General features: G+C 40.3%; 1 protein-coding gene across 4 annotated transcripts in view; it reads right to left on the bottom strand.

Moving 5' to 3' along the window:
- Positions 1-27,318, bottom strand: part of arhgap24 (Rho GTPase activating protein 24) — a 206,355-nt gene that overhangs the window by 60,307 nt on the left and 118,730 nt on the right. Inside the window, exon 1 of one of the 4 annotated variants that reach the window (XM_049466090.1) lies at positions 22,046-23,362. The exons of 1 other annotated variant lie outside the window; for it this stretch is intronic. In XM_049466090.1, coding sequence (XP_049322047.1) covers positions 22,046-22,130 — 85 coding nt within the window. In that variant the 5' untranslated portion in view covers positions 22,131-23,362. Of the gene's footprint in view, positions 1-4,451; positions 4,730-22,045; positions 23,363-27,318 lie in introns of those variants that run through there. 2 more of the 4 variants (XM_049466092.1, XM_049466091.1) reach the window with 2 other exon arrangements.

The raw sequence follows: 27,318 nt of genomic DNA, 5'->3' as shown, positions 1-27,318 counted from the left end.
TTCATTTTGGCACAACTGGAAATCCCTAAATAAAAACAAACAAGATGATATAACAATTAATGACGGAGACATTTGGAGAAACCATTTTAAATCATTGTACAGTCGTCCATCATTAAATACAGCGCAAAAGAAAGTATCAAACAAACTAGAAACACTCCACACAGTAATCAAGGACTATCAAAACCCACTAGATTTCCCCATCACACAATCAGAGTTAGAGAAAAAACTCCGAGACCTCCAGCCCAGAAAAGCCTGCGGTACAGACGGCATCTTAAACGAAATGCTGTAGAGAGAGCTGGAGAGAGAGCTGTAGAGAGAGCTGTAGAGAGAGCTGGAGAGAGAGCTGTAGAGAGAGCTGTGGAGGGATGGAGAGAGAGCTGTAGAGAGAGCTGTAGAGAGAGCTGGAGAGAGACCTGTAGAGAGAGCTGGAGAGAGAGCTGTAGAGAGTTGGAGAGAGAGCTGTAGAGAGAGCTGTGGAGGGATGGAGAGAGAGCTGTAGAGAGAGCTGGAGAGAGAGCTGTAGAGAGAGCTGTAGAGAGTTGGAGAGAGAGCTGTAGAGAGAGCTGTGGAGGGATGGAGAGAGAGCTGTAGAGAGAGCTGGAGAGAGAGCTGTAGAGAGACCTGGAGAGAAAGCTGTAGAGAGAGCTGTAGAGAGCTGTAGAGAGAGCTGTAGAGAGCTGTAGAGAGAGCTGTAGAGAGAGAGCTGTAGAGACAGAGCTGCAGAGAGAGCGGGAGAGAGAGCTGTCGAGAGAGAGCTGTAGAGAGAGAGCTGTAGAGAGAGCTGCAGAGAGAGCTGTAGAGAGAGCTGCAGAGAGAGCTGTAGAGAGAGCTGTAGAGAGAGGGGGCAGTGGGCATGGCTGTGGTGTGATAAACAGGATTATGTGGTGGTTCTGTTCATCAGTAATCCCTAACTCAATGAACCCAGTGTGGTTCTGCTGACCTGCACTCGGGAGGTCAGCCAAACCCATGCTGGACGTCTCTGTGCCGCTCTGTCACCTGCTGCCTGCTCTCTCTACCCACTCAGACAAGTGGCATCACCACGGATACCGTTGCAGAGAGACAACCGGGACTCCACAGATTTGCTATGGTCCAGTCATGAAAGGACGGGCAGGGAGTGGACTCCTACTGCTACTGCTACTCCTACTTCCACTGCTATTACAGTGCGCACACGCACTCACACACACACACACACACACACACAAACACACTCTCTCTAGTCTCTACAGTGATGGTTTTGCAAACAATCTACTTCACAGTCTAGGCAAAAAGGGTATATGCAGTACTGTATATGGGCTCTTTGACTCACAACAATAGTGGTACAGGACAAAATAAATATATAAAATAATATAATATAATAAAATGAAATAATACTTCTAATATTATATAATATTATATATTATATTATTATAATATATATTATATATTATAATATTATATATAATAATACTTCTAATATCTTCTATTATTTATATTCTATCATTTATTTATTTTTTCGAATTTTTAAACATAAATATTTTTTTGTATTTGTTTTCCATAGATTTTGTTCTCTAAGATCCATTTAAAATTTCACATTACAAGATTATTTTATCCTTTCTTCTTATTTTGTCACTTCTTAAGCAGCCTTTTAAATCGTTTTGCATTAATATAAATTCCTTTTTAATGTTTATTATTGATTATTTTTCTGTGCAAGGAAAATGAGGGTAAACTCAGAATACTAACTCTCCAACTCATCCTAAAAGTGTTGAATGAAGCTCCATCATTCCAAAGTGCACGGTTCCTCTGCTCCACAGCTCAATACTGATGGCTTTATTCCCCTCTAACCCACAACTGACATTAGGCACGGTGCCAATTATACTGTTTATCTACAGGGACTACAGCAAGCTGTTTATGTACCTTTGCACACTCGTTCTACACACTCCCTCCTTACACTCCTTCTACACACTCCCTCCTTACACTCCTTCTACACACTCTCTCCTTACACTCCTTCTACACACTGTCTCCTTACACTCCTTCTACACACTCCCTCCTTACACTCCTTCTACACACTCCCTCCTTACACTCCTTCTACACACTCTCTCCTTACACTCCTTCTACACACTCCCTCCTTACACTCCTTCTACACACTCCCTCCTTACACTCCTTCTACACACTCCCTCCTTACACTCCTTCTACACACTCCCTCCTTACACTCCTTCTACACACTGTCTCCTTACACTCGTTCTACACACTCCCTCCTTACACTCCTTCTACACACTCCTTCCTTACACTCCTTCTACACACTCCCTCCTTACACTCCTTCTACACACTGTCTCCTTACACTCGTTCTACACACTCCCTCCTTACACTCCTTCTACACACTCCTTCCTTACACTCCTTCTACACACTGTCTCCTTACACTCGTTCTACACACTCCCTCCTTACACTCCTTCTACACACTCCCTCCTTACACTCCTTCTACACACTCTCTCCTTACACTCCTTCTACACACTCCCTCCTTACACTCCTTCTACACACTGTCTCCTTACACTCCTTCTACACACTGTCTCCTTACACTCCTTCTACACACTCCCTCCTTACACTCCTTCTACACACTCTCTCCTTACACTCCTTCTACACACTCCCTCCTTACACTCCTTCTACACACTCCCTCCTTACACTCCTTCTACACACTCACTCTTTACACTCCTTCTACACACTCCATCTTCACACTCCCTCCTTACACTCCTTCTACACACTCCCTCCTTACACTCCTTCTACACACTCCCTCCTTACACTCCTTCTACACACTCTCTCCTTACACTCCTTCTACACACTCCCTCCTTACACTCCTTCTACACACTCCCTCCTTACACTCCTTCTACACACTCCCTCCTTACACTCCTTCTACACACTCCCTCCTTACACTCCTTCTACACACTCCCTCCTTACACTCCTTGTACACACTCCCTCCTTACACTCCTTCTACACACTCTCTCCTTACACTCATTCTACACACTCCCTACAACTTTTATACTCCCTCCCTCCCTACACTACTTTTACACACTTCCTCCCTACATTGTTTCTACACACTGCCTACACTCTTTCTACACACTCCCTTCGATCTCTTTCTCTACCTACACAACTACCTGTACTTTCCCTCTACAGTACAAACTCCCTACATATTCCCAGATACTCCCTACACACTTTTTGCATATATCCGACACTCTCCTTCTGCCCTCAACACTTTCCCTACACACTTCCAAGTTCCTACACATTTCCTACTCTCCTTACACACACCCTACCCATTATTTCTACACTCTCCCTACACACTTCCCACACAAATTTTGCTGGTTTCGAGTTATTTTCCTCCTTTTTAGTGAAAGTAAACCAGCATCATAATACTGGAACCGGTAAACACAAGCTGATGCATAAAACATGAAAGTTGTGGCATGGTGAGTTTAGCAGCTCGTCTGAGGATGGTCTCATTCTGCTGAAAAATGCACGTCCGGGCGCTGAGGAAGGAATCGACACTGGCTGGGGAAAATGGCCAATTATACAGAGAGACGCATTGTTGGCCTGGAATAGCCAAAACACTTGGACGGCTTCCTGCAGCCTTGTGCACTGTTCCTGCTCAGCTTCAGGAGCATCAGTCTACATGTGCATACACACACACTCAAAATAAACAGATCCAGTGACCTCATTTAAGAGAGCAGAGTCAGGCAGAAGTTTTACAGAAAGCCTTATCATTTCTAAATCTATGCCACAGTGCACTATTTCAACAGGACAATGCTAGCTAGCATACTGCTGCCATCTCATTTATTTTTTTTTATTTCCAAACAGTAATGTTACAGTAGAAGGTAAATAGCTTCTTATCGTCAAATGGAAGTCAATGTAAAAGACTTGATTCTAAGTAATTTCTAGCATTTCTATTTGTCCATTCATCCTTAAATTCTGATAAACAACCACCGGATTAACATTATGGCATAACGTGAAAAAAGGCAAAAAGAAGATAAAAGGTTTTTGCAGGACTGTTTTGTTACCATAATATTACACAATATGTTGTGCTGTTTTGGCTGTTTCTATTTTGTTGTTAGTAGACCTAGAAAATGCTCAAAAAAGCTCAAAAACTGTGAAAACACTCAATATCAGAAAAACAATTATAAAAGTTACAAATTGTTCTTTAAGTGATTTCAAAAAACAGCCACTTTTGGTTTCCTATAGAACCGTTTTTAAAAGAGCTGTTTTTTTTGCAATTATCTATATTAACAATACTAATTCTATTTAAATATTATTGTCTGTCTCTAGACACTATAGCCTTTGGATGAGTTTAATGTTAAACACCCACTCTACACCCATTAACCCAACACTAGCACTGGGAAACCAGTTCAGTATAAACCCACTCAAACCAGCATACTATTACTCCTAACCCATCTTCACTCAAAGCTCCTGAGCAGCGGGGAAAGATGTGTTACCTGCAGACGCAGAGGGAAACCCTGATAGTCCAAACTGGGGTAACTGAAGTGCAGCCGGCTGCATCACAGCCATGCCTAGGGGTAAATCCAGCCTCTCCTGCCCACAAACGAAGCCTACTTAATGGGCACGAGCTCTGAGAGCAGCAGGTTCACAGGCCTGGAGCTTCAGCTCCTGCTCACATGGCCCAGACTGGTCAAGTTCAGAAGACAAGAGAGAAAGAGGGAGAGGGAGAGAGAGAGAGAGAGAGAGAGAGAAAGAGAGAGAGAGAGAGAGAGGGCTACACCCACTCCTCTCAATAGGCGGACACTGGGAACAATAGGGTGTCCCAGCACTCCCTAAGCATACTATAGTGAAGAGGCCGGACTATAGAGAGGACGGCCCCCCGCTGGCTGATAGGCAGATACCTGTAAAGACAACAAAACCCCCTCACTGTGAAAATACTCTATACTGCTATGAAATTACATTCTCTACGACTTAAATCATGTCACATATAGATTACAAATCTAATAATTCTCATTTTTAGACTGCTGGTAGATTATTCCACTTATTTTAGATCATTTTAAATTAAGTTTTTTTTTTTACTTTAGTGTTTTTTTTTTGGACATTTACTTGGACATTTTATTTGTTTACATTAACTTTGAGACATTTTACTTTTGTTTAAACATGTTTAAAATAATTCCTAAACACTTTTACTTGTTTAAAGTAACTTCAGAGACATTTGTATGTTTTTAGTCATTTTTTTAGACGTTTTTTTTATTGCACAGTTTTCTACAAGTTTACTTGTTTACATGATTTTGTTTTTTTAACTATCTAGTTACTTTAGATACATGTTGCAAGTGAATTGTCATTTTTAGACATTTGTACTTGTTTAAAGCCATATTTAGCATTTTACACTTGTTTATGGGTTATTTTATATACTTGTATCTTTTAGGTTTCTTTGTTTCATGTTGTTTAATATAAACTGTTTACTTGTAATGTTGGTAAATTTTAGATACTTTAGATCCTTTTAATGTCATTTTATTCACTTTTATAATAATTTTTACATTTATATTTAATTTAAACGCAGTTAAGCACTAAAAGCTCCCTTACACCCAATTAGTTAAGAATACACACCCTGATGTGTGACACATTTCATGTGATTTGTGCAAGATATAGTAAACAATACAGTGTCTATAGTATACCGGTTTTAATTTCCCCTCTGATATGTTTTTGTTATATAACGCCACACCACTAGGAGTGCTGCACACAGCCCACCACACACAGCTCACTAGCTAATGCTAGCCAGTTAGCATAATAAACCTGCACAGGATCGTGTTAGTGTGTGGGTTAATTTTATAAAGTCACTGCTTCAGCTTTTTGTCTCTTTCATCATTAACTGATTAAGAAGAACACATTTTCACTAGACTGCAGTGAGGGTCTGAACTTGTTTGGAGGTGCTCCTGCACAGTGAAATGCTATGCGTTGGTCATCAATCCATGGCTTGAAAACGTTTTTGTGTGTGAAAATGCACAAAAATTCTGAGCTCGTCCACCAGACATTTATTTGTGAACTGATAAAACACCCTAAAAAGCTGGAATCATTATATAAGCCAAAAAACATATAAAAGTGCAGTCATGCAAAAGAATAAATAAATAAATGAAAATAATAAGAGAGTGATATACATTCTTGTTCATACAGCCCAACACTAGTGTGAACCAATATTTGTTTGGGTTGATCATGTTTCTGCCAGAGTCACAGTTCAGCCTGTGGTGTTACATTAACCAGAGAAAATCAGGGGCGGCACTTTTTGATCTACAGAGTAAACAAAGCATCTAGAGAAAGCTAGTGAAGCAAAGAATAGAGGAGGAGGAGGAGGAGGACAGTGGATTTGACTAATCAACTTTGATAAGAATAAACGTACAGCTATACTTTTCTACAGGCCTTTGATGCAAAAAAGGAATTTGTGAGCATTTAAAACTATTGTTTCACTCATAACATGATTTAAGTTACAGTACCAGACATAAGTATGAACACACCTTATGCATTGTAGATCAATACTAAATAAAGTTAACCATATAGAATTATTTAGTTAAAAAAAAAAGAAACAAATAAGAATATATTGTGTTATATTATGTTGGCACCTCTTGCTCAGATGACAGCTTTGCACATCAGTCAGTTTTATGAGGTAGAGTCACCTGGAATGGCTTTCAGTTAACAGCTGTGCATCGCCAAGAGTTAATTACTTATATTTTTACCCTCTTAATGTGTTTGAGAGCATCAGTTGTAAAGTTGTGAAGAGGTAGAGTTGGTATACAGTGAATAGCTCTATTTGATTAATGTTCTAATCCAGAGTATGACAAGAACTACTCAACTAAGTAAAGAAAAAACATTTAAGTCATATTTCAAGAACTTTAAAAGTCTCCTCAAGACCATCAAAGACATTATGATGAAACTGGCTCTCATCAAGTCCGCCCCAAGAAAAGAAGAGCAAGAGTTACCTCTGTTACACAGGATAAATTCATCAGTGTTACCAGCCTCAAAAACCACAAGAAACCCAGATAAGAGCACCTAAAAGCTTCATATTTAGTATTTTGGTTTGTTTAACACTTTTTAGTTACTACATGACTCCTTATGTGTTGCTTTACAGTCTGGACGATGTCAGTATTAATTTACAATGTTGAAAATTTAAAATAAAAACATTGAATGAGATAATGTGTCCAAACGTTTGACTGATACTGTATATAACATTCTATAACACTGTACCTCTCAGCCCTTTTGGAGGAAATACTGGAAAACAATAAGAAATTAAAAATGTTTATGTTTGTGATCTCTCACAGTACCCAGTACCCAGTTTGATACAATACCAAAATGTAATAAATAATACCAGTTTCTTTCAGCAGTCATATCAACTTTTTTATGAACTACAATAAATTTAAAGATAATAAATAAAATGCTTTTTAGACAATTTCATGTGTGAGAAGTCTATTAAAATCTACTAGAAAGCCTCTTCTAGACGGTAGAGAGAGTTACTTCTACAAATGCAGGATAAACCCTTTTTGATACTTCTTAATGAGCAGGTCTTCCTTTACTTTTGTACTCTCACGGTTTTCCTGCCTCAAATATTTCAGAAAAGACAGGTCCTGTATTATCCTGAGCCGGGTCACGCCCCCCGGGGGCGCCCCCTGACCCTGCTGCAGTGTTTGAGTAACTCAGCTCGGTCAGCGTGCAGCATGAGTGAAGATGGCGACACAGGCCGCGTTGTGATAACCCCTCGTTTGCTGGTGATCTGTGGAGATCCCTTTATTCTGGCTGTTTGCTTTAGAGATAAGCTAATCTAAACACAAGCACTGCAGTCTTACAGTGGAGCTCTGGGCTCCCAGAACAAAGACCATTATCTGAACTGGATTCTGAACTGAGATACCAGCACTCCCATTGTGACATCTATGTCTACATATATCACAATACACTACCTACACAGAGAGAGGTGAAAGAAGTGTACAACATTGTTTCAACCAACTATCTAATTTTGCCTGATTGGCTGGACCTGGAGTTACCAGAAGCAGAAAACAAGTGTCAATAGCAACAGCATTGGCAGATTTGGATCGTTTTTCATGGGCACAACCCACATATTCAGCACTGCTGCGCACCTTACAAATGCATGTTCCTTACAAATGTTGTACCATTTAAAAAGGAACAGAATTTAAAAAGAGGATTTTTTTAACAGTATAAGGTTTATTGTGAAGAAGCACTGTAATAGCAAAAAAAATATCTACCAAACACCTTTTCCTTTTGCACAGTAGTGATTTAAGGGAAACTAACAACTCAGTAACATGTTCAGGACATCGTGCAGACACATGGTGGCTCGCATGGCAGGGCTTCCAACTGCCATTATCAGCAGAATAATGCTCACCCACACACAGCAAGCAAAGGGTTTCCCAGTTGAGCATTTATAGGACAAGCTGGAAACCTGTATGTCTCAATGCCCAATCATGTCTCATCTTATATCCAGGCTCAAGGTGCCCAAAAGGCTACTAGAGCCTCCTTTCAGTTGTACAGTTTTCCCTAACTAATCTTTTCCATCTAATATCCATGCATTTTCCTACATTTACACACATAAAGATTAATTCCTTTCCAACTATACACCTCCTGATGCCTTATATATTTTTTATTTTTTTATCACTTGATGTAGCTATGTAACCTGCGTAAGTATACTTCAGATGACCAACTTACTTTAGTTGACTTAACAGGAAACATTAGTCTCATTTAACACTCATTTACTTTAGAATTCAATCTCCCACAGTTCCCATCATGCACTGTGCTACACTACTCTACTGGAGTGATAGAAGGGGCTCATAAAGCTAAGTGAAGCCCGATACCCAGTCCTACTGGGGGCAGTGCTCGGGGCAGGTTGGGTCAGATGAGGTCAGGGGTGAAAGGCTGCATTAGTTGGTTTAGAGCCGCTGGCTCGGGTGATGCAGATAAAACAACTGAAGACACTGGGTCAGAGGGAACACTGCCAGCACCCAGTACAGCTGTGCTACACTGCTCCCAGCAACTGACACTGCAATACCACCTCGCTTAACACACCCCACTCCCCACCGTGGTCCCGGGGGCTACACAGTGCATAGTTACACTGGCCATCAGATTAATCCTAACTCACTGAACATAGCCCTGCAGTACGAGTTCAATACATTGCACTGTAGGAAGAACCACTGTCGGTAGATTCTGAAGAAACTATGGGATATGAAACTGTTTTCCGAAAATTGTAGTAAACAATTGAATGTTGTTCTTAATATCAGTAATTGTACATGCGTCAGTATCCATATCACATGCTTTTTGTGTCCACATTTATTAAGATTTACTCTTAGTGAACCCTTTTACAGTTGTCTTTAATGTAGGGGTGGTCATTTTTTGCCTTGTCCGCAGCGCTATTTGGTTAAGTTAAATATTTTTTTAGAATGTTAAATAACACCTTCAAGAACACATTTTAAGAATGTTTAGTTTTCTTTCCATGTGGGTTAATTTGGCTCCTCCAGAGGATAATTTTTATTTTATTTTATGTTAATTAATTAATCTTTGCTGTATTTTTCTATCACTCTCCTCTGGATGTAGAATGTAGAATGTTTGTTGCTATGGCAATGTAAACAAACATTTGTTCACAAATTCATTAGAATATTTTGGCGAATTGTATGGAGTGTTTTTTTTATATTTCTGCTTTATGTTTTCTATTTAATCTCCTGAGATCTGGATTTTTCTTGGTGTGCATTTAGAATTTCTCCTAATTATTTGGGAAAAGCAGGACATAACAAGCATAAAAACTAAACTTTGTCTTTGTACAGGAAATAGTTTTTTGCAAAAAACTAAATCCTAATATGGGGACAGTATTTTATTTTAACCTTTAAATTATCCTTGCCATTTGAGATCAGAAGCACCCAATTAATCCAAAAAATAAATTTTATCTTTCTACAGTAAATAAACTAGTTTTAAACATAAAATTGGATAATAATTTCCTGGTCCATGTTTCAAAGAAACATAATGTTAACATGTTCACTGGACCCTCCTTCCAAAATTGGCCTCCCACCCTGTGCAGGGATGTCTCCTGTATGTTATGAACCAGTGCCAGTGTGCCAGGTTTATAAGAGGTCACCTCGTCAACGAGCCAACTCTCCATGTGTTTGTTCCTTACAGTCTAAAATAGCTCATCTCACAGTGAGGCGGGCAGTGTAGCGTTACGTCAGTGAAAACCCATTTGGCCGGTTTCAGAGTTGAGCCAACTGTGGGCAGTGTGGGCACTTTATTAAACCCATAACGAGTCGGGCTGGCGTAGCTGAGGGATCAATTCATTATTACAAGGACCCATTCCACATAAGTGCCACTCCAGTGTTGAGAGCTGGCAGAAACAGCAGCGGCAGCACACTTCAACAGGGCAGTGTTAAATACGGGCAGAAATTAATTACCTAGCTTTCCAGATTTCCCCGCACTGATAATGTTTAATAGGGCAAAAACAAATTGGTGTTCCAAGAGCATAAAACACTTTCAGTGATAAAAAAAAAAAAAAAAATGTGATTGGCTTTAAGTGCTAATGAAAACCCAAGCAAACGCCATTCAATTTACCCTTTCTAAACAAATACCTTTTATTTTTATCTGATTGAAATAAATTGAGCAGCTTCATTTTACATGTGAAATTAATGGAAAGTCACAGTGGCAGCTTTCTTACTGGTCGTAACATGGCCTGTAATAACCTGTGATGCTTCACAACCATCTAAACAGCTTATAAAACCCTGCATTTTAAAAACAGGTGGTGGAGCGTTGTGTGTGTGCTCTTACTGTAAAAAGGTCATTTAAAAACCAGGACATTTCCTCACTTTCTGAAAAAAAAAAAAAAAAACAAGACGCCCGGGAAAGGACGTGAAATACAGACATGTCCCGGGAAATACGGACGTTTGGTCACCCTAGGTTTGTGATAGATTAGCCGCAATGCTAACAGCTGGCCTCACCAGTGTTAGAACCGGAATTACCAGACTTGGCTATGTTGGAGTGAGTTAGCTGCAGTGCTAATAGAAGCCCTTGGCAGGGTTATAGCTGCAATGCTAACAGACACAGCAGCTGAACTCAGGATTCAGGTGATTTAGCCACAATGCTTATAGCTGGTCTTAACAGGGTTGGAGCAGTTTAGCACAGCTGGCCTTAGCAGGATTATAACCACAATGCTAACACGGCACAGTAGCTTCGAACAGTTTAAAGCAGTTGAACTCAATATGAAATATTTGCTTCAGTCTGAAATGCTAGTGCTCTTGAGGGACATCTACTGGCAGAAAATGCATAGTGCTGCTTTAAAAATTCAATAACACTTTACATTAAGTGTTGACTAACTAACATGAATTAATGCATTAGTTACCATGAATAAGACATGAGGTAATACATTAACAATGCTTAGCTAATGTTAACTAAACAAGGAACAAAGGCATTAATTAATGTTATTTTCACATAAACTAACCTTCAAAATAAAGTATTTGTTAAGATGAACAATAAATCATACACTTCATTTATAATGTTAATTAACGTTAGGTAAACAAATAACAATTGCTCTTCTTGTCATTTGCTTATATGCTACAGCTATGCATACAGTCATTGTTAAATATGTCATAAATAAATATTAGTTATAAATATATGTGGCTGTGATGACATGATGTTATGCAGTGGTAGCCAGTTACTTGTTTTATTTACTAATGTCAGTTAACTAATATAGTATTATATATTTTACAACTTCTATTAGAAATATATCTCTACATGGATTAGAATTATTTAACTTTTACTTTACATCAGGTACATTTATTTTACTATGTGATATATATATATATATATATATATATATATATATATATATATATATATATATATATATATATATGATGAAATGAAGCATGAGCACCATCCATTAAATAAATATTTAATTACCTTATGCATAACTGCAGTACACAAGCAAATGACAAGAAGATTAACTATAGCAGTTGTTACTTGTTTACCTAACATTAGTAAAGTATAAGTATAGGATTAATTGTTCATCTTAACAAATGATTCACTTGTAATTTAACTGAAAGTAACATTTATTAATGCCGTTATTCTGTGTTTAATTAACATAACCTAAGAATTGTTAATGTATTACCTCATTTCTTATTAACTAATGCATTAATTCAGTGAAGTCAACACAATGTAAAGTGTTACCAATAATTCTCCTGTTTCCATTTCCAGCTGACTGTCTTAGTCATCACATCTCATTTCATGCCATTATAACAAACAGCGCTAAAGTTCTGCTCGATATCACGCTCTGATGAGACCAGGTGACCCGTCATCACCCGTGTGTGGATTTTCAACTCAGATAATTGAACAATCCATAAAGCAAACACTAAATCCTCTTTATTTGAACTGTCTCATTGTGACACTCTACAACAGCAGATGATGGCAGGTTTTGGCAGCAGTAGCAGCAGTAGCAGCAGCGCTTCATGCTGAGGCAATTTCCAACAGGAGTTCTGTGACAATCAGGAGCGCTCAACAGCCCTGCACTCTGCCGAGCGTGACGCCTCGCTCCGGAGAGAGACAGCGGATATTATTGAGGGTCTGTAACAGCTGAGGGGGCAGCAGACAGTAGCTTTGTGTCGAAAGAAGATGAGACTGAAGATGAGACAACAGATTACATGCTCTGGAAGAGCTATGAATATTCCAGTTTTGTAAAAATAAAAAATAAATAAATAAGGAGATGGGTTTCAGATGGGCAAGGAACCAGTATTCACAAATGGCCCCAGCATTACAGCCCACCTTAATCTTTATTTCTCAGATTTCCGTAGAATATATCCTAATATCATATTTGTACCATATTTCTGAATGTTCTATTTCATTTTTATATTTGCTATATAAATGAATGTAACATATAGATTAAATCATTATAAACAATATTACTATATAACAATTATGTACATCTATACATTAATCTTTGTGTATATTCCTGTATATGTACTATATTTTGGTGCAAGTATACTTAATGTAATTCTAAATCTTTAATATATTTTGGAAAATGTTGTTCTGTATATTTGACATATTTCTGTGTAAATACAAAAGCATGCAAAAAAGTGAGTTTTACTATATTTTTCTATAATTTTGTATATTTTGTCCTGACTGATCTGCATGTCTAAATCAGAGCTTCAGTGTCAGACAGTCCAGTACATACACACACCTGCCCGCCTGGCCTGCACAGGACTGTTCAGTGCTGCACTGGGGTTTCCTGTATTATGCTGGGATGTACAAGGGGTCACAAGGCTGGCGCTTCCCCCCGGCCCCTGGGGTCATACTGACAAGCCCACTGTAATCCCAACACAACCTCAGAACTTCCTGCAGGAACATCTGCACCTGTTACAGCACCAGCCATGCATCGCTCAGCAGCTTCACACACACCACTGCTAAAGCTGCTGGATCTGCTCTCTGGGTCAGAACCAGGATGTGATATTTCACCCACAGCAGCAGACGCCATTACAGCACGTCAGGAATGAGGAATCTGTGATCTCTGAGGTAAAGTGTGGTGAGACTTGGATAATGGCAAGCCTGTAATGGGCCAGAAAGAGGAAGCAGAGTATTTTAATGACATTTATATTAATTACCAGTGTCAGACCATAAAGGACACACACACAAAAAAATCACATCTTAGGTCTAAAGGTTTTTAAAGCAGCTAAAGCCAGTAATAACTGTTAATATCTAGTAGTCTTTCCTAACTAATATTTATTTAATATTATTATTAAAAACAATTTTTAGACAATTTTGCTAAATTTATAAAAATATAATATCAAGAGGTTTGCAAACCATGGCTAATCTCACTGGATGTAGACAAAAGGTGCATTAGTGTCAGCACAAACTGCCCCTTATCTTTGAATGAAATTAAATGCTATGGCAGGAGACCCAGGAGGACCCCACTGCTGAAACAGACATAAAAGAGATTTTATGCTAAATGTATTAAAAATACAGACAATTTGGCACATATTGTGCTTAAAGCAGGCTAAATTATTAATTATTAATAAAAAAAAACACAATAAAAATATATAGTCAGTGACTAAGGATTGGGATGACCCACACACATTTCAATGGATTAATTAGTAGCCACTTTAATTCCAATCCAATTCTGAATCTGTTCCTTCATAATCTGGATGACGTCAATATTAATTTACAGTGTAGGAAAAGAAATATTAATAAAAACACTGAATGAGAAACACTGAGTTCCTTTCAATAAGATAAAACATCCAGAAACATGAACATCTGTCACCTTTTCAACACTGAACCACAACAACAGACGAGGCCACACAGTAACATCCTGCATATAAAGCGTCTTTGCTCTAAAAATAGGTGCATGGGTAAGAGAAAGACAGAGAAACAGAGACATAGAGAGAGAGAAAGAGACTGCATTTGAACTGTTCTGCTTGGCCCATCTGCGGCTGCAAGAGATCCCATAAATTCAGCAGACAGTTTCCCAAGCCGAGCTTTCGACTGTCGGGTCGGATCATCCAGAAAAACAAACAGCTCGGACCAACTGGTCAAGAGGAAACAGCACATTCCACAAGACTATCACTGAGGCTTCTTAGATTTCAGATTTTCAGAGACTGGAAGTGTGGCTGCTCTGGGATCTTCACTCAGAGCTGTCAGACAGAGACCTGAGGGAACCTTCTGTACTTGACAGCTTCCACTGCCTGAACAGATAAGAGCTATTTTTGTTCAGATTTGCTACAATTAGCATGAAATGGAATTATAAAGACACAAAATGCTACAAGGGATGTCCCAATCAAATCTGAGTACCTTAATGATACAGTGTGTAGCGTACAATAGCTACGTTTCTCAAAAGCTTTGTGACTCTAGCTAATAGATGAGTAATCTACCTTATTTGTTTTATCTGCTTTCTTAGGAGGACTTTATCTAAAGTACTGCAGTGAAAAGACAAGGGGTGCTAATTCTAGGGGGTAGGGATCCCTTAAAAATTGGAAAAACCCAATAAATAAAATGTGTATTATCAAACAAATATTAAATAAAATAAATAGCAACATCTTACCACCTAACAACTCCAAAGCAACCACTTAGCAACATCATAGCAACCAGCTAGAAACTATTTTGGTTACCACAGCAACTGCATACCAAATAGCTACATCACAACAACCAGTTAGCTACACCATTGTAACCACCAAATAACTATTTGGGATACCAAAGCAACCATATAGCAACACCATATAAACCACTTGGAATATCATAGCAGCCAATTAACAACCCAACAGCGACCACTTAGTAATCGCAGCAGCCAAAAAACTAGCAACACCTAAACAACTGTAATGCAAATTCAGATGTTCATTCAACTGTTCATCCCAAACCCCCACTCTGAACTAGTTCATCTCAAACCCCACTCTGAACTAGTTCATCCCAAACCCCCACTCTGAACTAGTTCATCTCAAACCCCCACTCTGAACTAGTTCATCTCAAACCCCAACTCTGAAATAGTTCATCTCAAACCCCCACTCTGAACTAGTTCATCCCAAACCCCCACTCTGAACTAGTTCATCTCAAACCCCCACTCTGAACTAGTTCATCTCAAACCCCCACTCTGAACTAGTTCATCTCAAACCCCCACTCTGAACTAGTTCATCTCAAACCCCCACTCTGAACTAGTTCATCTCAGACACCCACTCTGAACGAGTTTATCTCAAACCCCCACTCTGAACTAGTTCATCTCAAACCCCCACTCTGAACTAGTTCATCTCAAACCCCCACTCTGAACTAGTTCATCTCAAACCCCCACTCTGAACTAGTTCATCTCAAACCCCCACTCTAAACTAGTTCATCTCAGACACCCACTCTGAACTAGTTCATCCCAAATCCCCACTCTGAACTAGTTCATCTCAAACCCCCACTCTGAACTAGTTCATCTCAAACCCCCACTCTGAACTAGTTCATCTCAGACACCCACTCTGAACTAGTTCATCCCAAATCCCCACTCTGAACTAGTTCATCTCAAACCCCCATTCTGAATGAGTTCATCTCAAACCCCCACTCTGAATGAGTTCATCTCAAACCCCCACTCTGAACTAGTTCATCTCAGACCCCCCACTCTGAACTAGTTCATCTCAAACCCCCACTCTGAATGAGTTCATCTCAAACCCCCACTCTGAACTAGTTCATCCCAAACCCCCACTCTGAACTAGTTCATCTCAAACCCCCACTCTGAACTAGTTCATCTCAGACCCCCACTCTGAACTAGTTCATCTCAGACCCCCCACTCTGAACTAGTTCATCTCAAACCCCCACTCTGAACTAGTTCATCTCAGACCCCCACTCTGAACTAGTTCATCTCAGACCCCCACTCTGAATGATTTAATCTCAAACACCCACTTACACACACACACACACACACACACACACACACACACACACACACACACACACACAGCATTATTATGACAGTCTCTTCCCAGTGTCCGGCTTGTTGTGCTCAGACAGCAATAATAAGGGCGTAAGTGAACACTGAACACTGCCCGCTCTGCCGGTCCTGCCAGTCCTCACTGGGATTGTTTTCTCTGGCAAAGCTGCTGCTCCCTCACCCCGGCCTGATCAGAGCATGTAGAGGATTGTGGGATTGAATGGGTTGATGGTGGGAAAGTGCTGACTGAGAGCAATGGGAATTCGCAAACAAGCACTGATGGCATTACCTCACCCTGCTTCAGCTAGACCCCTACAAACGTAAACACACATGCCTCACTCTATATTTATACAGATGTATACATATACAGTACCAGACAAAAGCAGGACCACAGCCTGAAGGAAAAGCAGCAACTATTGTTCAGCACCTCCAGGAACTCCTGTAAGACACTGACAAATCTATTCCAGGTGACTCTACCTCATGAAGACACTGAGAGAGAAAATACTAAGCTAGAATAGGATTATGGGCTGTATAAAACATGTTGTAGGCCTAAAATCTCTCCAGCTCTATTCTTGTCAGTTTCAGTCCCTTACAACACATGTGGTTACACGCTCTGTCACATTTGTGCAAATAAGCTATTGCTGACCGATGATAGCTATGTTCACAGCTCAGAGTACATCTGACTTGCCATGGACAGTAGGTACAGATTCCTCCGTCAGACAAAGTCTGCTGGCTCCTGTGCTCTATCCGAGGTTCTCAGACAAAATTAACGAAATAGCATATTGTCAACTGATCTAGTGGGTGGGACTATGGTGGGTGTTAACAGGTGATAGGATGGTGCCAGCATATTTGTTTTGCACATTTCCATATTGTGATTTCAGAACAAGGGATCTATCCAAACTCATGATTCCTGATACCAAAATCCAAGGGCGTAGGAGCGGGTTTGATATTGGGGGGGGACACATTTGCTAATATGAACCAAAGCCCGCCCTATAGTTTCATTTGCGGAATTACTTTTAATCCTAAATAATACTTTTTTTCTGTATTCTGTATTTATTATTAGTTACATTCAAATAAAGGTATTTTTACAACCTAAACATGTTACTCCACATTACATTTACTGTTGCTAGAAAAAAATATATGTGAAAGGTCTGAATTATATACATATGACAAAAACTGATCAGTTATCACCTAATATTTAAAATAATATAACAGATTTGATTATTATTATTATTAATTATGTATTGTATTGTATTGTATTGTATTGTATGCATTGCGTCCCGCACTTTTAATTGTTTCTACTGAAAGCACTTCTTATGATGGTGTTCTTTTATGAAAAAGAATGTAACTTTACGTTTCATAGGGATTTTTGTCAGAAGTTAATATAAACGTTAGACGTCAGGACATGTGTTCTTACTGTAAACTACAAATGAACAGAAGTCAGATTAGATCAGTGTTTCTTAACCCTGTTCTTACCTATTCTATTGCATACTCCCACTGTTCTGCATATTGTAGAGCTTTCTCTGCTTTAAATGCACATAATAAAGTAAGTGATGGTATGATGTGTCTAATAAACTGCTGGACATACATAATGATTGATTTATGATCCATAGGGGGCTAAGAGATTTTAACAGGCAAACTCAGTAAAGGACTGTTTATTAGCTAATCAGTTGGATCTGATGGAAAACACAATTTTAAAGGCAGTGATCAGGGTTAAGAAACTGCTTTAAACTGCCAACATAAAGTGTTGTACTAAATTCTGTCTATCCCCTACATCCAGCTTCTAGCTGACTGAGTTATCTAAATGAATGAAAATTAAATAGTTATGAGCTAGTCAGGTACAGTGTAAGCTGAACATTATAGTTTTGTTTTTCTTAAACTAAGCTAATTCCAAAGTTAAGCTAACTGACTGTCACGGGCTGTATTTTTTTAAAGCGAAGAGTTGGTATGTTTTGATTAGTGCATTTTTAACCAGCTATCAGAAACATAGCAGTTTACATGGTTTACATGGTTAGCCTACCGTTACCTTTCTTTTAGAAAAATCGCTGTATATCCGTATCTGGTTTAAAATCATCTGCTGCATTCTGATCGCGCTGCTTAATCTCACAGCGGAGGAGGGGCTCCCCCCCCACCACTCTCCCCCACACTCTCCTGCGCACGCCGCAAAACCAGCAAGCTGATTGTCTGTTTCTACTGAGAGGCGGAACTTAATTCCTGAACCGGCTCCGTGATTGGCGTTAAGAGATTTCCCATTTACTCAGCGGTCACCTGTCTCCTCATCAATAGTACAGCTGATCTGAGCGAAACCATTTTATTTTTGGGGGGGACAAATCCACCTACGCCAATGCCAAAATCTTTCAATTGATTCATAGAAATCGGACAGATGGATTTGGGAGGCTGGATTGTTTATAGGTGCTGCTGAGACCCAAGTGGAAATACAAGCATGCAAAAATATAGTTTTGCATAATATGTTCACTTTAAATCATTCCCAAAACGCCTCCCGTCCTTCCCGCTTCATCATGCTCACATCCCTGTTTCTCTCTCCTCCATACTGATCTCTTACTTCCCAGTAAGAGATACAGCAGAGTCAGGCTCAGAACCACTCAGCCACACTCCCAAGAATGAGTTAAATTAACAAGAGAAGCAAGAGTAAACGCACTCCACGCTACTGAAGTCCAGTGAGAAGATAAAACACCCTCAAAAAAGCTGAAAGCTTACCATTAAAGCAGCACTACATTTCAGCATGCCTTTCTCTTTAATATCGAGTTGTCCTACAGCTTGCGTAGGCTGTGTAGATGTTCTCTAAGTTTGCCATGATGAAGCTTAATTGCTGTAACCCTTGAATTAACTATTTCTGGAATCTTGCTTTAAACCGTTACTGTGTTCCAGTGTGCCCACCACACTCTATATCTGCACCCCAAGCCAGAAGGCTTCTCTATTTGAAACAATAAATGGTACGTGAGTGTACCATTCTGTTTCGATCAAAGGTTTTTGCTAAGTCTCACAGACAGTTTCCCTTGTGAGTCTTGAGCCGTTTCTCAATCTGTGTTCTTTCTGTACTTTTGTTCTTGTGGACTTGGGAAACGTCATCAGTCGCAGCCCAAGTACTGTTTTATTCAGAAGATCACAGTTAGCCAAGTTCACTACTAATACCTGGATGTGTTCTTGCTCCTCCCTTATTATCGAGGATGCATGGAAGGTGTTTTGTGTTGACTTCCTTACAGCCCATTTCATCCCAGTAGGGTTTGTGTTCTTAGAGAAATTTCCAATTAATGTCTCAGTTTGTCTCAGTATTTTATACCTTTAAAAATGCTCCTCTTCTTGAGCCTTTTGAGTCTTTGTGGTTCTTTTTTCATGCCTTCATGCATAATTTCTCTTTTAAGGCCTGTTTCCTCCAAAGTGACTCTTTCTTGTGGTTTAAAGAAGCTTATCCTATAAAGCTGTGTTCCTATTATTGGATCTTAATATTCATATGAAGTTTCCCCTTTTGAGTTTTGGCTCATCCTTGTCATAATGTGAAAACAGCCTAAGAGAGTTTCTCAAATTGAGCCAGGGGTTCCACTCACTACTTTTTTCTTCTGCTCTCATTAAATTATGCTGTTTAACTCTCGATTACATGATTCCTTGCTGGTTTATACTTGTTCTTTTTGAAAGTTTCATTGTTTGAATAGGCATTTATCTGGTCTTGGTTCAAGCTCGAGGAAGTTGTTTTTGTTGCCATTGCACTTGTGCTGCTTTTGACTTGGCTATTTAACAAGGGACTGCTTGGATGTGTCCTAATGTCTGTTGTAAAGAGTGCTATAAAAACAAAATAGCTGTTCCAACTAGGTTCTGCAGTGAGAAATTTTCTAAATTCTCTTCCAGTTCTTCAGATAAACAGAACCGAGAGTGCTGAAAAAGTACGCAATAAGATATCTTTAGCGATGGTCTCATAGGAGACAATGACACAAGAAATAGAAACCTTATGTCTAAACTAATCAGTGTCCCACGGGTCTGACATTAGGGGAAACCAAACTGGATTTAAAGTGACTTTCTCTCTCTCTCTCCTCTCTTTAGCTCTCTCTCTCTGAGTCAGACTATGACAGCTGTATGTGTGTCCAAGGCCTCATTGGGACAACATGAGCCTGTGAGTGTACGGGACAGCTCACCGAGGGATCAGATTCATGACATCTGCTTATCTGATGTAGACTCCAGAGAGAGCAATGCATACACAGCGTCCTCCCTGCCTCGCCCCTATAGGACTCTATAGCAGCCCGTTAAGCCATGGGAACCTCAGAGACACTGGCTCTTTGTGGAGGAACAGCCCTGTAGGCAGCAGCCAGGAATGTCTTTCAACCCTTTAGCTGCCTCTTGTTCTTCAGCCCAGGAGGAGCTGAAGCACTCAGCCTGAAGACCAGCAGGAGTCAGCAGATATCTCAATGCTCCCAGTGCTCAGCTTCTGGAATACAATCTGGAAAAACACAGTCTGCCTCTCTTCTATCCTCGCTTCTTCTCTCTGCTACCTTCCAACCTGGACGTCTTCCATTACATGGGCTGAGAATGCTGGGATATCCATATGCCTGTCCTGTTAAAGTTATAACAGTGGTCCCTCGTGGGCCACTTCACTGCTGATATATGAGAAATGTCTAAAATGCAATACCAGGTGCTGAAATAGACAGTGTGCTGTTAAGTAGAGAAAAGGTTGTCGCTGCGTAAAGAACAGAAAGAACAGAAAGCCATGAAATATATTTTACATGTAAAGATGGAAAGACACACAATTAAAATGAAGGCCAACATTATCCAAAACTTGCTCAGCTTTCTAAACATGCTTCTGTTTTTGTACATTATGGTGTATTTTGTGGGATAAACGTTACTGTATACCATCGCATGCAAAAATGTGCTCATTCATTAGGTGTGTATTTCACTTATTTTTGAATAGTGTGCACAAGTTCAACTTCAGCCCTCTTGTGAAGAAACTGCAATGTGAAACTGCAGATGAATATAATTATGACATTGTGCATTTTCTACAAATGTATAAACATGCCAGTCATGCATATAAATCCACCAGATGTTCTCTGGACTGATGAAGCTCCATTCAATACTTTTGGATAGGAGGAGTTTGAAGCAGCTCACTGGGACATGAAAAGAATACATTTGTTCATATAGTGTATTCAGACCAAATAATAAAACATTTCTCAAAAAATACTCCAGTAACAATAAAAAAAAAAGATTAAACCCTAATGCCTTAAAAGTGCCACGTCAGACTCTGGGACGGGCTGAAGGTAGCAAAGACAGGAAGATAAGGAGCGCTGGTGCCAAGAGGAAACTCATCTCTCTTAAAATCCTCTCTTACAGAATTGGTTTGAACTGCCTCCAAAAAAACAGCAACAAACTACTGAGCCAGCACACAGAAAGAACTGTCCTGGCCGGCTAATTACCCCATCCATCCCGTCCTGCTGTCCACTAACTGCAGAGCCCAACGGGACGACCGTAAGGGCAGTAAATCATAACCCAGCACCAAAAACAACCTGCCGGCCAATCCCAAAGCACAACACCGCGGTCAGAACAGAGACCTCAGAAACACTTCACATGCAAATAAGTGCTTTGTTCTCCTCCCCCTCCTCTGTCTCTGTCCAATAAAAAAGAGCCTTAAGCAGTTTATGAGAGTTTTAAGGTGGTTGCCATGCTACCCACCTGGATTACAGTTCAGATCAAACTCACAAAAGAGGAAGTTCAGAAACACTGGAGATGTAGAAGAACGGGATACACGCCGGCACATTCATCTCATCACTCCATCAAATTTCTGCTCTTTGTCTCATGTCTTCATTTTTAATCACACCTTTTCTCCTTTTCTATTCTCCTGTCTCCTCCTTTATTCTTTTCTCTTGTCTTTTCTTTCTTCTTGCCTCGTTTTGTCTTGTCTCGACTCTTGTTTCGTCTTGTTTTGTTTTGTCTTGTCCTTTTTCTGCTTATCTCCTTAGTTCTCTTCTTGTCTTGTCTCAACTTCTTGGCTTTCCTTTACTATTTCTGATTAATTTAATTTTTTCTTGTGTCATCTAATCTCTTCCTGTCTTGTTTAGTTTTTTTTCTTGCCTCTTCTCTTTTCTTCTTGATTATTCTCTGCTTTTCCCTTCTCCTTTTTTTTTCTTTCTTTGTTGTCATTTCTCTTTTCTCTTCTCTTCTTTTCTCCTATTCAAGGATACTTTTTTCATCTTTTAATCAATTATATCTTCTTCCTCTGCTGTTGTACAACCCTCTATCTGAACAGTTCAAGCTCCTCGGCTGCTCCCCTTCACTCGTTACTCTTCTGCTCTTTTCCCGCTGGACCCTGAGCTATCCAGAGGAGCAGGAAAGAGAAAGAGTGTGAGAGAGAGAGAGAGAGAGAGAGAGGGGGTAGCCCCAGCCACTGACAGCCACTGAGTCTGGGGCTTCTGAGAGGCCGTTAGAGTCCAGGCACAGCAGAGTGAGGAGAGAGCCTGTAAATCTGGATGTTCTGGACACTCTCAACCTGGCCTGGAAATCCGATGATCGAAAACTGGGCACTCTGCCAAATGACGCCCCTCAGAGTGCTCTATAAATACAGACCACCTCGCTACCGTCAGCTACTGGGGGAAACAGATGCCGCTCACACTCTAACACCCGGCCATGACCAAGCTATTAAAACACATGTAAACCATCATCCACACGCTCAGAACCACAGTTTACATACATCATACAACCAGTTTTGCTGGAGAAATGGGTTTAAATGCAACAACCCAGTAATATTTAATCAGATCAAATCTTGCATATACACTCCATGGCAAAGAAATAGGCACCAAGACGTTAATGTAATAATGATTACCGTATTTTTCGGACTATAAGGCGCACTTAAAAACTTTTAATTTTCACAAAAATTGACAGTGCGTCTTATAATACGGTGCGCCTTTTGTATGGATTTTACTCGTCAGGTTGTAAGGAGCAGTAAACACACACTCCGTGCAGCGTTATAGAGTTTCAGTGCTATACAGAGTCCAGAGCGTGCAGCTCCGAGGCTGAGCAGCAATAGCATTAGCTAGATGCTAACCGCTAAGCTAGCTAGCTTATTCACTGAGATCAGTATTATCTAAATTTTACTCGTCAGGTTGTAAGGAGCAGTAAACACACACTCCGTGCAGCGTTATACAGAGTTTCAGTGCTATACAGAGTCCAGAGCCGTGCAGCTCCGAGGCTGGAGCAGCAAATAGCATTAGCTAGCTTATTCACTGTTCAGAGATCAGTATTATCTAAATTTTACCCGTCAGGTGTAAGGAGCAGTAAACACACACTCCGTGCAGAGCCGTGCCGCTCCGAGGCTGGAGCAGCAATAGCTAGATGCTAACCGCTTAGCTAGCTAGCTTTTTCACTGTTCAGAGATCAGTATTTTCTAAATTTAGCACTTTTAATACTGCTGGAGCAGTATTATTAGAGTTAGATGCTAATCGCTAAGCGTTCACCGTTCAGAGGTGAGTTATCGGCCTGTAAGTCTGTGCTGCTTTGCCTGGCTAGCATTAGCTAGATGCTAAGCGCTAACTCTCTCAGAGGTGAGTTTTATCAGCCTGTAATCTGCTTGTTTACCGTGTTAAAACAAGCTACGGGGGACGAATCGCTAGCTAATATCTCACTGTCTTACCAGAACACGCAGGATTACTCAGTGTAACGCTGTCGTTTAAGTTTGGGTTAACTTTACTAGTTTAGGTGACTAGCTAGCGTGCTAGCGGATAGCTATGCTAACGCTGGTGCAGCAAGCCTTAGTGGACATCTGGAAATCTAAGCTTACTGTAAATAAACTGAAGCACGTTACTCACCCAAATAAACAGTTTTCAGGAGAGGAATCTGTGTAGATTAATATCCAGCACTCGTTTGACTTTGAAAGAGCTAGATTTCTATACTGAGACGCTCCACCGGCAAGCGACCACCCCCGGTGGGGGAAGGGAAACATGGCGCCACCCCTGTTCACTTTGATATAGGCACCCTTTCTAGTGTCACTTAACGCGCCTTATAATGCGATGCGCCCTATGTATGGAAAAATAGCAGAAAATAGGCGTTCTTTGATAGTGCGTCTTATAATACGGTGCGCCTTATAGTCCGAAAAATACGGTACAATAAGTGATTACAACGTTAGAGTGGGAGGAAAAGATATCAAGAAAAAATGTACAAGTAATGGAGGCTCTAGTATCCTTTGAGCACCTCTAGCCAGAAACAAGATGAGATATGATTGCTCTTGAAGGTTTGGGGGTTCCAGCTGGTCCTGTAGATCCTGCACTGATACTGCTGAAGCTGGCGTCCCAACTGGTCTCATAAATGCCTGATAGGTAAAAATCTAGCAACCAGGCAGACCACGGAATTGTTGCAATCTGGTAGATACATTACTGTAAATGAGCATTAAGCTGCTGATATATGTCTGATGGAAGCCTCACCATAGGCTGCAGGATACCCTGCAAATGCTGCTGAGCTGTTACTGTCCCTCTTATCACTACTAGGGGTGACTGCAGTATGCAATGGATCCTTAAATCATTACACCAGCAGTTGGTGCAGTGTGTTACTCCACAGCAAAGGCAGGATTGAAGTGCTCAAGAGGCCTCCGCAGTCAAACCCAACCATCCTCAGATACAACAGAACCGAGATTCTTCCTTAAAGTGATATAGTTCCGGTAGCAGTCCAGGTTTCTCTTTCAAAGTAAACAGGGCTCACAACACCTCCTAACAGCTTTTTCAGAATGATGTGACTCCCTCAAAGTCTGTCAACTGGGCAAAATATCTTTGAGTGGGTCGTAGAGGCATATCTAGCAGTTAACAATGTCTCACTAAGAGGTAGTCAGCCTTTATATAATGCAGCAGGGAAAGTATGTGTACACTGTCTAATCAGACCACATATATAGTCATTTACATATCTGCCTAAAAAAATGACTGCATGCTGAGTTTAGACAAGATCAGACAATTCTGTCTGTGTGTTTTTCTTTTTGTTTATGAGTGTCGTTTCCAGGTCTGTGAATGGTAATGCAGTATAATGTAAAGTTTTTCCTAAAAAAATTCTACACAATGAGGCCAGACAGACAGCTTTAATCATCTGCCTGAGAAAGTTCAGCAGAAATAATGGGATGTTTATGTTATGGTGCTGTTTGAGCAATGGCCAAGAAAACATAAAACTGCCACACGCATTCTAGGAATGTCTAGTGTGTAGGAAACATCTAAACAACTGAGAGTTCACTATGAACACCAGATCATCCCCCAGCAGAGTCTACACTTCCAGCAATCTTTAAACATCTGAACATAGAGCCCACATATCTGGACAAAGCAGTTAACTAACACTACACCTCCTAATTTAGGCTCACAACTGTGTAGATAAACCACATGTTGTTCCTACCATTGCAAACCTAGAGTGGGTCTGAGACTGATTTCTAATATTTTTTATTTATCTAGCAGCCTGAATAAAGCTGTATCCCTTTCCTGTAGGCCTCAGGTGTTCTGGTCTGAACACAAAATACACAATTACATATCCAAAATGAAATAAATCAAAATTTTAACCAAGAATGGAGCACTAATAACATTATTATCCAGTAAGAAGTGCTAATGACATTATAATTCAGTATGAATCTTTAACAACTTTAATATCCATTATGAATGTTAAATATCAGCATGAAGTATAAAGTTCTAATAACATTATTATTTAGTATGAGGGCATTAAGGTGTTACTAGTTGTGTTATGAAGCAGCTTAAGGGAGAAAGATTGATAAGTGTGTGTGTGTGTGTGTGTGTGTGTGTGTGTGTGTGTGTGTGTGTGTGTGTGTGCTGTGTCAGCTCACCTCGTCCCGATCATCTGTACAATGTTATGCAAGCTGTCTGCATTTCTTGTCCTGTCTCTATCCCTCTGAACTGCTTACACACACACACACACACACACACACACACACACAAAGGAGGCTATGCACTCGTCAACCTCTACTCCTCCATGGTGTCTGCAACTCATTCATCACACACACACACACTCTCTTAGACCAACATTAAATCTCATTATGTGAGCAGAGTCCCAGACACACATTCTTGCCTCTCAGAGCCAATGACAAAGAGCCAAACTGACACACATTTTCTAAATATACTGTTTTTCCCTACATATCACACTCCACCACTGAAACACATGTTACACCACTGACCTGTAACACACTCCACACTGTTACACCACTGACCTGTAACATACTCCACACTATTACACCACTGACCTGTAACACACTCCACACTGCTACACCACTGACCTGTAACATACTCCACACTATTACACCACTGACCTGTAACACACTCCACACTGTTACACCACTGACCTGAAACACACTCCACACTGTTACACCACTGACCTGTAAGACACTCCACACTGTTACACCACTGACATGTAACACACTCCACACTATTACACCATTGACCTGTAACACACTCCACCAATGAAACACATTCCACACTGTTACACCACACTCCACACTGACCCATACCACAACCTGTAACACACTCCACACTGTTACACCACTGACCTGTAACACACTCCACACTGTTACACCACTGACCTGTAACACACTCCACACTGTTACACCACTGACCTGTAACACACTCCACACTGTTACACCACTGACCTGTAACACACTCCACACTGTTACACCACTGACCTGTAACACACTCCACACTGTTACAACACTGACCTGTAATACCCTCCATACTGTTATACCACTGACCTGTAACACACTCCACACTGTTACACCACTGACCTGTAACACACTCCACACTGTTACACCACTGACCTGTAACACACTCCACACTGTTACACCACAAACCACAGACCTTCAAGACGTCACCAAACAGAATATGAGTAATAACTGATTTAGTTTTATTGGTGCAGATATTCAAAAGTGGTTACTATGATGTTGCTTAGCAGCTGCTAGGGTGTTTTGGTATAGTTGTTGGTTA

The sequence above is a fragment of the Astyanax mexicanus genome, chromosome 17 (assembly GCF_023375975.1).
Source record: "Astyanax mexicanus isolate ESR-SI-001 chromosome 17, AstMex3_surface, whole genome shotgun sequence".
NCBI lineage: Eukaryota > Metazoa > Chordata > Actinopteri > Characiformes > Acestrorhamphidae > Astyanax > Astyanax mexicanus.
Note: the sequence above shows the minus strand (reverse complement) of the source record. Positions and strands in the feature narration are given on the sequence as shown.